Genomic DNA, 12,992 nt, shown 5'->3' on the forward strand with positions numbered 1-12,992 from the left:
GCTTTATGATTTTCGGTGTTTTACGCTTATTCCTCCTATTTCCCGCACGCTTTGCATGAGATTTGAAAATAAAACAGTGCTCGCAATTGATTGACAATCGATGTCCTGGGTGCCTAACCGTTGGAGCCTGAATTTTTACGCCTCCTGTCAATTCAAGAGTGTCGCACGCCTTTCTTTTCACAATTTTATCTCTTTTAATCGCTTTGAAGCTACACAATCTCTATTCTTACCGCAGCCTCTTGAATTGATTCTTTGATTCTCTTTTATTCGCTCTTATTTAATTATAAATCTGTTATAATTCGGCTAGACAGCTTATTTCGACTGTAGTGTCGTACGATGGCCCAAGTGGACAACGAATTATTGGATTATTTAATTAATTGATTCTTATGCTAATTAGTTCGTTTAACCTAACCAATTCGGATAAATTTAAAACAATCTTCAATTTAATCAAACATATCATAAAATCAATTAATCATCGTCTCTATTATCAGTAAACTCAAAAATATGAAATTTGGAAAGTTTGCGTATGACCACGGGCCTCAAACGTCGCCGAATGGCGCCAATGTTCAAAAACGCAAGTCAGGTTAGGATGTGAACCCCAGACCACGGGCTCGATACGTCGCAGAGTCTCGTCAATGTCCTGAGCATTCACTAGGTTAGGTAATTTCTCGCCCACGGACCACGGGATCGATACGTCGCCGAGTCTCACCAATGTCCCGTGCAACGAAAATTCGGAAACTTTAGGTTATGTGGAGTGGAGTTTAGGCTAGTTGAGTTCTTCTAGAAGATCCGAGTTGGTTCTAGAGGTAGGGTGAACTGCCTCCGAATGAGCCGTGCACCGACTCTTATACCCCGTTCCCCACTCTAAAATGTCTCAATCGCCGAATTTCCCTGTTTCGGACGCGTACTGCGCATTCTATTGTAACGAGCTTCGCGATTGGCTCGTTGCCATGATTCGCGCCTCCGGATTGGCTGATCACGATTTTGCCTGATGCGCCGAAATCCGCTTTTTATGTTTTTCAGCTTAATATTCCATTGAAATGATCGAAACGTGATAGCAATTGTTATTATTTAATTTTCTGAACCCTTTTGCTTTATTTCATTTAATCTCGTTTGAATTGATCTTATTCGGATAATTGAAAAAAGTCACGTTCGGGTTCCTACAGCCCTTTTCATCAATTTTCTTTGATAGCGGCCATTTTTACCGACTTTTTGAGCCTAATCACGCTCGTATTGGTCAATAAAAAGATTGAAAATAATTAGAACGAAAAAATATAATTTAGTTCGAAATTTCGGCTCATGGCGTCGTTCAGAGCGATGCCCGTCGGCTCGCTCGGGCCTTTGTATTTGTATCACTTGCCAAGATGGTCGTCGGTTGGGACGCACCTGTCCATCGCTCCGCGATATTTTGAATTCGCGTAGTATGTTGGTCGTTTGAGCGGGCTCGAGCCGTTTCGCGAGTGTTTCGTTTCAATATATTTCATGAACTGGTAATGAGAAAAAGAGAGAAAGAAAATATACGCACGAAATTTCTATCACTTGCTCCTAGAGGGCTTCTATCAATGTCGTGTAAAGCAGGCTAAGGCCCGCTACACACAGTCAATAATATTGCACAAGTTTATGTATGGTGTGTAGTGCGCCATAAATTTAAGATAGCTCAAACTTCTGTTCAATGATTGCGCAATGTTTCAATACTACATCTACACGTTCAATAATATTGTGCAATCACCCATATTGCGCAATATTATTGACCGTGTGTAGCCAGCCTAACGCACTAACACTGCATAAATGAGAGAAAGAAAATGTGCGTACTCATCACTCTCTCTCTCTCTCTCTCTCTCTCTCTCTCTTGCTCCAACAATACTTCCAAGTCAGGGCTCAAGACTAAATGTAAGAGTGGGGACAATGGGCCTACACTATAGCCGGCCAGCATACACGCTACGGTATACCTGACAGGCTTGCCTGTGCAGTTGTGCCTGTACAGTCAACCTGACGTCGTAGCGTGTATGGGGCACCGAAAAACATCCACACACGCTCAGGTCCACCGCATGATCAGACCCGAAAAAATTGATTTTCGATTTTGCTCCGGTCGCCTGCACAGGTCAAAATACCTGCACAGGTCTATCGCCATACACATTCCGGTCAATCTGCGCAGGCACGCCTGTACAGGTAGACCTCTCCGGTAAACCGTAGCGTGTATGGCCGGCTTATGCATTAGGTATTTCTAACTCTACCAACGTATATCTCCCAATCTCCCTCTCAATATTATCGTTCGCCTCGCCCAATCACACGAGCCCATAGCAATGAGCTTGAGAGAGAACGAAAATGTACCTGCGCATACGTATTCACACTTTTCGTAGCACTTGCGTTACACGCTTCCGTAACAAGATTTTCACCAGTTTAGCCCCCAAGCCCAGCGCGCCTATAGAAGTTTTACTTCAAAAAACAACATTGTAAAAAAGATATGTGTTTCCAGAAAACGATTTATCTTCAGACTCCTTAAAATAGCAGTAAACTTTAAAAAGACTGAAATAAAACAGATGAAATATAATAAAGATAGATAAGAAACCATTTATAATTATTAAGTGCCACTTTCTCGATATTCGATTCCAATGGTTAATATTGATTGACGGTAGGTGAGTTATTTGTATACAAAAATAAAAATTTTAATATAATTGTCGAAGTTGGATGATTGTACAAAGAATGAAGGTGAGATTTTAAAAAAATGTAACCTCACAGAAAACTAAAAAATATATTATAAACACAATAGAGTTTAATTTTCGTCTGTAGATGTCTCTAGTTCTTATTCAATGATTTGATTAGAGACTTCTCCGATCTTTTTTTGCCTTGCGGATAGCCGGGAGTTAAAAAAAATCCCCGAAATGATGTTTGTCGATATTTTTATTATTTTCGGAGATGCAGGTGCTGGAAAAGCCTACAAACCCATAAAATTCTTAAGAAAACAATGTTCGTCTCACTTTTGTAAAATTTCCGAGGAGCTTTTGAGCCTCGAATAAGTACTTCAATGAGAAGTATACTACAAAATAAATGTTTTCATGATTTTTTCGTGTTTGGGTTCATTCGTACGTCATAATAATATTTTTATCAAAATACTCTTTATAAACAAACGCACAAAGACCTCTTCGTTGAAGCACTTTTTATTCACGTGATCACAGTAGGCTAAAAATGGCTGGTGTATCAGTCTGCCTCATCGATGTCAAGTGCAATGTTCGCAATCTATTGCTAAATATACAAAGATAAAAAAGTAGGTTTTTCCGTGCCACGTTAGTTAAGGTAAAGGTAATTATATAAGCTCCTTCAAATCTCAAAAGGTTCTCGAAATTCCTTCGAATCAGATACACATGAAAAAAAAAAAAAAGCAATTCGATAAAAATTTCGGAAGAGGCTGAGATTGAACGATAACAGTTTTGGAGATAAAACTTTTCAGCAACTCGCCCACGTATTATCGTACGTCATCGGGGAAGTACGCAAAAGATGATTATCCAGTTTCATTTATTTGGGTTCTGTACATACTTTTGGTCACACGGATAGGATGAGAGAGAGAGAGAGAGAGAACTGATTAATCGAAACTTTTTATATCCAAAATATGTGGCAATCGTTGATGGAACAAGTTGATTGTGTGAAAATAGGAAGAGAACGAGGGCGAGGAGGATGTTAAATCTTGAGACACGACTCGTCGGGTATCCGAATCGTAGTTGGTTATTCCGTGGCAGTTGTTATAAATTTACGAGGTTCAGAGCGCTCCAGAAAATTCCTTGTACCTCACATTGAAAAATCGCATTTTATTTCTTGATTATTGTGTTCATTGATTTCAATCAAGGGACGAAAAATTTTTATGAAGAATTTTATCTATGTGTATGTATGTTTATCATACCATACAATCTGTGGTCATCGTTATCCTCAACCGTTTTAATGGGTCAATCTTCATTCGCAATTTTGCTTAAGGAGAGAAGCATTAAACTTGCTGCTCATCCACTTCAATTGGCGTGGTCACTGACACAAAAATTGAAACGAAGATAATTTTGCAGATCTCTCTGCAAAATGTTCAGTGTACTACGTCATTGATTTTCGAGTACGAATAACTAGAACGTAGCATTTCGAGGAGATAAAAAGTCCTTTTATATCCTTTTTATATTTGAAATTCCATTCAGTGAATCGTGATAGTTCATTCGACTATGAATCGACATTTTTTTATTTTAGAAATTGATAAATTCGTGCAATACTGCTGACGTTTTTTTTATCATTTTGAAAAAGTTCGAGGAATGGAAAATCAAACCGCACCGATTGTTCACATAAAGAATAAATAAAATATTTTCGTCATCGTGTCATCACGGTTGAAGAAGGGAATTGTATTTCGAACGAATGAAAAACTTCATAAGTAATTTTCAAACTCGTAGTTTCTGCAGAATCGATGATTTTAAACTACGATTATCCATTTTGGTCGAATGTTGGGACATCTTTGGAGAGATTTATGTTTCAACGAATTACGAATAAATGATTTTTCCTTTCTTACTTTCCAGACAAACCTTTAGCAACCATGAGAATTCTTCTTATTATATTCATGGCTATTTTCGCTGCAGAATCGGCCGTAGCAACATTCGATTTTCTCAGAGTAGAATGGAGTGCTTTCAAGGTATTTTGTTTTTTGTTTTTTTTTTTTTTTCGTAATCAAGAAACTCATTCCTTTCCTACAGTCACAATTCAAGTCCCGTGTCAAGGGAGAAGGCTTGGCGAGACTTTTCAAAATTAAAATCGATTGAGCGTGAATCAACAGGTGCCATATTTGCGCGGTGTACAGGACAGAAGGGCTTTCTATGAATTTTTTTCAGCGCTACAGTTCTTTCAGAAACAATTTTTAAAGGTGCTCAAATGAAGTCGCTTTTTCAGCACCAACATCAAAAAAATTACGATACCCATGCAGAAAAGCAGTCGCGAATGGAAATTTTCATGGAGAACAAACGAAAAATTGTTGAACACAATCGTAAATACGAAGCTGGTCAGTTTTCGTACAAACTCGCCGTCAATGAGTTCGCTGACATGGTGAGTGTGCAGATTCACTAAACGATAGTCTCCATCGATCCATTGAAAAGTCATAAGCTTGAAAATTTTTTTCCATCCTCTAGTACATTCAATAACAAATAGAACAAAGTCACCCGGCTAAGGGGCTTCACGATATCAACAAAAATGTGCTCTCATATACGCTTCCTGGTCACTGAAACAAATTGCTTTTCGCGACCCGTCGAACTTTCCCTGTGAAATTATGAGCGAATCTTTGCGACCTTTGCCCTTGGCATTGAAATTTTAAGACATCGAAGCCTCCCTTGTGTGTTTGAAATCCGCGAGAAAAATTCCTCCCAGTCAGATCAACGAACTGTTACGAAAGACTGTAAAAGCCGTTTTTTGGTTATTTTTCCGCTACCACCATGGACCTAATGTCATGTTAATAACGATCGACGGTGTTGAACAGGATCACGAAAAATTCGTTCTGCTGATGAATGGCTTAAAAAACGAATCGTTCAGAAATTCCGCGTCAGAAACGTACGTCAAAAGATTTCAGACACCCGCAAATATCGAACTCCCATCAGAGGTCGATTGGAGGAAGAGCGGACTTGTGACGCCAGTAAAAAATCAGAAAAAATGTGGTTCTTGCTGGGCATTTTCAGCTGTGAGTACATGACGAAATATCATTTTTGCAGAACTGCTGCCATACACTTCCATGAAATTTTACAGCATGAATGTAAAAAAAAAGTCTATAAATTGCTGCATGAATTTGCGCAGACTGGTTCACTGGAAGGTCAAAACTATCTGCACTCTGGAAAACTCGTCTTCCTCAGTGAACAAAATCTCGTGGATTGCTCTGACAAATACGGCAACGAGGGTTGCTCAGGTGGCCTCATTACTAATGCTTTTTCATACGTCATAGACAACGACGGAATTGATACCGAGGAGTCGTATCCTTATGAGGCTGAAGACGGCAAATGCAGGTATGTTTTTTCTTGTAAATTTTCTCCCAATGAGAACACGATAAAGCGAAGGATTAAAACATGTAGAACTTCGAGCTTTGATGATCTGTTGAAGCCATGGGGGAGAAAAAGCAAGAAGTTTTGTGGAAAAAAATCACAAAGAAGTTTAGAGTCGATTTTTAGAAACTATATGAGTGTTGATCACGCGAGGTTTTCATATTGTATATCTAACAATGTGTCGAAACGATGAGGAGGAAAAAGTGAGAAGGTTTGTGGGAAGAACCATCTTTAAGGGAGTCAACAGAGACTTTTTCGACTTTCTACGGTTCTGGTTTGTTTTCAATTGAGTATTTTCTGATTACCAGGTTTTGCGCACCGTAAATGGGACGATTCAATGAAAATATTTCTCTTGCGTTGCAGATACAATCCTGAATTTCGAGATGCCATGGCACACGGGTTCGTTGAAATACCGGGAAAATATGAAGAGCAACTGAAAGATGCGGTCGCGACCGTCGGACCGATTTCAGTTGGAATTGATGCCTCGGCAGAGAGTTTCCAATTTTATTCCGAAGGTGTGTACAACGAGGCTAAGTGTTCGAGCGACGATTTGGATCACGGAGTGTTGGTTGTCGGATACGGAACCGAAGAGAACGGCGACGAATATTGGCTCGTGAAGAACAGCTGGGGGACCTCTTGGGGTCTTGATGGGTACATCAAAATGTCGAGGAACCGAAACAACCAATGCGGTATTGCAACGAACCCCAGTTATCCACTCATGTGATAACGCGTCAAAATAACGTTCCGCAGATAATTCGCAAGCCAATAATAATAAAAAATAATAGCGAACCAAACAGGAGAATTATTAAGAGTATGGATCAGTCGACTAACCTCAATTGGAATTTTCGAAATCGATTTTCTTTGACACAGCCTGACCGATTAAAAAAAAGCTCTGTCAGCCCACGCAAAGACGATGGCAAAAATCGACTGACAGACCCTTTTTTTAATCGGTCAAACTCTGTCCAAAAATTTCGATTTCGAAATTTACAAAATATTGCGAAATATTGTACTAGTGAATCGAAAAAGGATTTTGCGATCGATATTTCAACGTGCTACACGGAGAAAACGGGGCCGAAAATTCAAGAGAAAATACGACATAAGTACTGGATTGCAGCATTAATTCGAAGAGTAGTGATAACAATTGTTCTATCCGCCATAGAAAAAAGACCAATACCCATACCTTCTATTCAAAAGACTCAAGAGTCTTTTTCTCCATAAGCATAGTAAAACATGTTTTCAGTCACCTCAAATGTTTATATTGTAAAGTATGCTCGGGCAACCCTCATAAAAAACTATATGTATGGTAAAATGTCACACGTATTTGGTGGGAATTTACTGAGCTGGCAGTCGAAATTGATGTTTTACAATACATTTCCACTTATCAGTAAGTGCTGGTCTGACACGATGAATGACACTCGAAAACAAAACGAAACATAGTTCTCACATGCATCACTTTATGTTATGCACATAAAGCTGTTTAGAATTGAAGGGCCGAGAAATAGCAAAATTCAAAAAATACTATGCTGCTTGTAGTCAGTCGCTAAGTACTTTGAAAATTATTAAAAAATCATGTATTCCTCACTCTACAAAATGAGTCCATTTTATCCGTGTACATTTCGATTGTTATGTGCCCAAGTCACATTTGCCGTCTCAAATATATTTCGATTATCAGTCGTATTACTAATTTATTGAGCCTCTCCACCCTTCTCAAATATTCCACGACTCTCTGCCCTTCTTCCATTCGATGGTGGAAAAAAAACTGCAGAAAACCTTGCCGACACAACTCTCTGACGAATCAACGTCTCCTGAACGGTGCTCAGGACTTGATTGGGCGAGCAAAACCCAAACTGAATTTCAAACGGAACTTTTTCAAGTCCTGTTCACACCGCAGGCGAGAAGGAAAAGAACCTTTTGGGACTCACCGGGCTCACTCATTCGCTTGCGTCCGAACTTTCAATCGGAGTAAAAACTTGAAAAGCTACTAAAAGTGCTTGACAGGCCACTCAGTTGCGGTGCTGATGAACCAGCTGGTACACGGTTAAACCATCTATCACCGCCTGAACGATGGAAAATTCCATGGGAGGCCACCACAAACGTACACTGACAGGCTCATCACACAGAGGCTTTTTCGACCATGGATTTATTATGAAGATGGAACCGGACTCACCCGCCGGGATTACAAGAGATACGCTTGAAAGAATGCTCGAAATTTCAGGGCTGTTTCGGACCAGATTCAAAGCCTCCGAAGCCACGAGGGTTCGTCCCAGCTTTCTTCTATGAACCAAGCACCTGCCCTCTTGTGAAGTAGGCTAAGAAAAATTGTATGTTTTCATGAATTATTAAAGTAATTGGTCAAATTTTATCATAAAAAAAAACGATACAGAAATTTTGAGTTTTTTCTTACAATCGACAAAAACAGTGCTCGCAGAATAAAAAAAATGTGCAAACGAGTAGTTTGAGCCCGCACATTCCAGAGTGTCGATATGTGGACACAGGACGATTGTAATTTATTTCAATTCTCGCGGCAGTGAATCTCGAAAATCATATTTTTTATACATCGAGCAACTGATTTGAAATAAAAAAAATTTCATCCAACTACTGTTGATCAATGTATTTTCTTCAGTGATTTTTCATGATTTTTTCTCTTTCGATAACGAAAAGATAATGACGTAGTTGGGTTTAATTCCACCAATGTTATTTTGGAATAATTTTTCGTTGGAAAGACTTTCGAGTAATTTCGATTTTCGGTCTGCCGGATGGTCATTGGCAAAAAATGATTTCGCATACATTCTGCCATGAGCAGAAGGTTTGCCACGTCTCCGAAAGTTGGGACTGACCGAAATGACTAAAAAGCACTATACGAGAGCAGGATTTCTCGTCGTTTCTTCTCATTCCTACTGCGTCACGGATTCTTTGTTTGAGACATCGCGTTTCATGTTTGTTTATATTTCGATGTAAATATTTATTCAAATTCGTGGGTGACACTGTCTAAACGAACGGAGAAAATATTATTCGATGAGACACGATATCGTTACGTGTACGATAGGCAAAAATAGGGTTTATCAACCTACCTAATTTATGTCAAGTACAACAATCTTGACAAATGCCGAATATATACGAAGATGACGAAATAGGTTTTTCCGTCTCTCGTGAGTGAACGTCCACACAATTACACAAGCTCTTGAAATCTTCATAGTTACTGGCGATTCTTTAGAACCGGGTGAAAGAAAAAAACGTAAATCGATAAGAACTTTGGATTTCGCAAGATGAAAGAATCATGCGATAGCAGTTCAGGAGATAAAACTCCCGAAAATCGAACACTTGTTCGATAGACACATACGCAGTTGCTAAATCACGAAAAAGATGCTTATCACACACTTCATTTACTTCCAGTCATAAAATAAGATAAACCCTTGATTATCACAATTATGTCGAAATAGGTGATAGATCGGATCGATTCGAAAAAAGGAGAGCAAGGGGGCGGGGAAGAGGGGATTACAAACCCATAAAACACAAATCATCGCGAATTCGAGTCACAGTTGAGTGCTCAGTGGGCTTCCGTTTTGTAAGCTCCCGAGCACTTTACCGGATCCTCGATCGTGTCTCCATCGGAATCTGATTATTGTTTTTGGTTCGGTGTGTGAATTTATTTTAGACAAAAGGTAAACAATCATTGGGAAATAACCTATTTGTCGTTGTTTATTAAGCAGCCTCTCGTCATTTCAATCCTCAACTGGTCAAAGTGGTCATTTTTTCGTGCATTTGTTATATATGCGAGTAACAATAAATCGTGATGGTTCGTTTTGCAATGGATTTGTCTCTAGGCAATTTGTGATGACGGAATGAGTATTGTTAAATAATTGTTGAAATTAATCTGTTCTAATAACCCACGCAAGAGAATATTAAATCGTAAAATTTTTGTTCTCTCGAAGCCATTTTGTTATCGAACTGAAATTTCTATCTCGATTCGATTTTCGAATTTCCCATTCGAAAGCCGTGAATACAGAACTGAGATGAAAATCATTTTAAAAAAAGTACACCACGAATGTAACAATTTCTTTGGAACGATTTCCTGGAGTAATGAGCAAATATTCTTCAGAATGTTACTCCTCGGTCGATCAAATTTTTAAATTAGTTATCTTTACTCCTTTTTCTTTCCAGACAAAAGACGAGCTAATATGAAGACTTTATTCGTTGTATTCATGGCTATTTTCGCTGCGGCACAGGCCGCCACGACCGTCGATCTTCTCAGAGCCGAATGGAGCGCTTTCAAGGTATTTTTTCTTTGCGATCACCGCAATCACCATTATTTTTCATGCGGAATCGAAACTTCGCGATTTGCTGAGACTGTCTCATATTGAAATTGATGACGAATGGAACGACAGAATTTCGAATATAATTAACTGGATTGCATAATAGTTATTGGAATTCTCGCTTCATAGGGATTGTGAAGGTGTTGAAAACATTTGAAAATATTACTGCAGTCTCAAAACGTAATTTCTAAATCTGCACACTTAGATTCGCTCTTATACCGCTGAATCTGATGAATGAACATTTTGATTTTAATTCATAAAACTAGACACATTTTTCGTACTACTCCAACAATTGCGAAAATAAGGAAAAAAGTGTGTACACGAGTTCTGAAGTTGTGGAATGAAACATGACGAAAAAATGATTGTTATTAAGCATTTTATATTTCGGTTCGTGAATGAAGCATTTCGTAATTTTTTTTTAACACATTCTCGGCAGAATGATAAAAAAATATTGAGATTGAATTTCCTATCGATTCATTGAGATTAAATCTGCCACGATAAAAAATAGAGGACTGCTAGAAAATTAATTCCAACGTCTCCTCCTCCTCGATTATTATTGCTCCACCAATTACCTTACGAAACGTGCTGAAATGAAGTTCTTTTATCCCAGCACCACCATCAAAAAAGTTACGACAACCATGCAGAAGAGCAATTGCGAATGGACATATTTATGGAGAACAAACGAAAAATTGTTGAACACAACCGTAAATACGACGCTGGTCAAGTTTCGTACAAACTAGCAATCAACAAATTCGCTGATATGGTGAGTATTTGTCGGAATTTTTCATAGTTCTCTTCACAATATTATCCCCTGGTTATTCTTTTTAGCTGTACGTATTCACACAAATGTATTCACGAATAAGTTTTTTCATGCCGTTGTATCCTGTACTTCGAATAAGACAAAACTTTCCTGGCTAGATAACGTCGTCATGCCCGTAGTTTCGATTCAAACTTTATAAAAATCAATATTTATTTCTACTCCCTGAGCAATGCTGTCTCGTTTTTCGCTCTCGTTGTTGAAGTTATACGATTATTTTGACTGAACGACTATCTCTAATGAATCATTTTTTTCATCGTTGAATATAGCATCATGAAGAATTTGCTCGGAAGATGAATGGTTACAAGAGACCATCGGGCGAGCTTTTGGGATCGGAGAAAAGAACCTTTGGCACATTCATGGCACCCGCAAATGTTGAACTTCCATCGCAGGTGGATTGGAGGCCGAGCGGTGCTGTTACGCCTGTCAAAGATCAGGGACCGTGTGGCTCTTGCTGGGCATTCTCAGCCGTGAGTACACGAAATAAAATTTCATTTTTGCTAACTGCTCCGATGGCAGGTGGCCTGAGAGCGAAATGTCGTATAACTCGGTGAATTAATGTTCACAGACTGGTTCGTTGGAAGGACAAAATTTCAGAAAACATGGTAAACTCGTTTCACTGAGCGAACAAAATCTTGTGGATTGCACTGGCATGTACGGTGACAATGGTTGCGATGGTGGTTTCATGGAACATGCTTTCGAATACATCAAAGATAACCGCGGTATTGACACCGAAGTGTTCTATCCTTACGAGGCCGAAAATGGCAAATGCAGGTGCGTTTGCACTAAATCATTTTTCCCATAGATTTGAGGGAAACATTTGTCAATGGTCGAGGGACAAACACCAGCTTCTTTGTTGCTCAATTCCTCGAGAATATTAATATTCTGTGAATGACTCAAGCACTCCTCGTTAATACGACGGATAATGAAGATATATTTTTTTGTTACAGATACAATCCCAAATACCGTGGTGCTATGGATGCCGGTTACGTCGCAATACCGAAAGGAGATGAGAACAAATTGAAAGCAGCTGTCGCAACGATCGGACCGATTTCGGTTGCAATTGATGCCTCGGTAGAGACTTTTCAATTTTATTCCGAAGGTGTGTACAACGAGAATGAATGTTCGAGCGACGATTTGGATCACGGAGTGTTGGTTGTCGGATACGGAACCGAAGAGAACGGCGAAGATTATTGGCTCGTGAAAAACAGCTGGGGCAACTATTGGGGTCTTGATGGATACATCAAAATGTCGAGGAACCGAAATAACCAATGCGGTATTGCAACTGAGGCGAGTTATCCAATCGTCTAAGAACTTTTCCGTATTTACTGTGACACAAAGCAACCGAACACAACAAGAGCTCGTCTTACAAGAAATTACCGTGTGTTATAAGCTGTTGAAAAACCAAGTATTTAAAAATCCAAAAATAAACGAAAAAATTGAAAATACGACAAAGTTCGTTTCCCTTGTTACCTGCTTTTTTCCACTCTGCAGATCCGAGTGATGCTTTTATTGCCAATTTTGATAATTCTAAAAAGCTTTTGTCCTTGAGGTAGATCATGCCCGTAGGATCGTATTTCATGGGTGTCTAAATCGTGTCGATTTTTACTTCCTAATTAAAGATATTATCAATCTAAATTAGGGACAGAGTTATCATTACGAAATTGTAAATGAATATTTTCACCTTATTTTTTGGCGAATTAAATTCCAAGCCATTAATTCAACGGGGACTTGACCCAACATTTCATTCGTCCCTGCCTAAAATACGATAGTTTTTTATGCAAAAAATCGCATCAGAGAGCGCAAGGAGAAAATAGTATA

At 38.9% G+C, this 12,992-nt stretch overlaps 1 protein-coding gene across 1 annotated transcript; it reads left to right on the plus strand.

Moving 5' to 3' along the window:
- Positions 1 to 2,421: 2,421 nt before the first annotated feature.
- LOC122419294 (cathepsin L-like) lies at positions 2,422 to 12,622 on the plus strand. Its single transcript, XM_043433729.1, has 12 exons — positions 2,422 to 2,636; positions 4,542 to 4,654; positions 4,909 to 5,061; positions 5,489 to 5,686; positions 5,800 to 6,005; positions 6,405 to 6,761; positions 8,257 to 8,297; positions 10,203 to 10,315; positions 10,965 to 11,117; positions 11,441 to 11,641; positions 11,740 to 11,945; positions 12,122 to 12,622. Exons 2-12 carry the CDS (start codon positions 4,559 to 4,561, stop codon positions 12,480 to 12,482), a joined length of 2,085 nt encoding a protein of 694 aa, XP_043289664.1. The 5' UTR covers positions 2,422 to 2,636; positions 4,542 to 4,558; the 3' UTR covers positions 12,483 to 12,622.
- The last annotated feature ends 370 nt before the right edge of the window (positions 12,623 to 12,992 follow it).

Source organism: Venturia canescens, chromosome 1, assembly GCF_019457755.1.
Source record: "Venturia canescens isolate UGA chromosome 1, ASM1945775v1, whole genome shotgun sequence".
NCBI classification, from domain to species: domain Eukaryota; kingdom Metazoa; phylum Arthropoda; class Insecta; order Hymenoptera; family Ichneumonidae; genus Venturia; species Venturia canescens.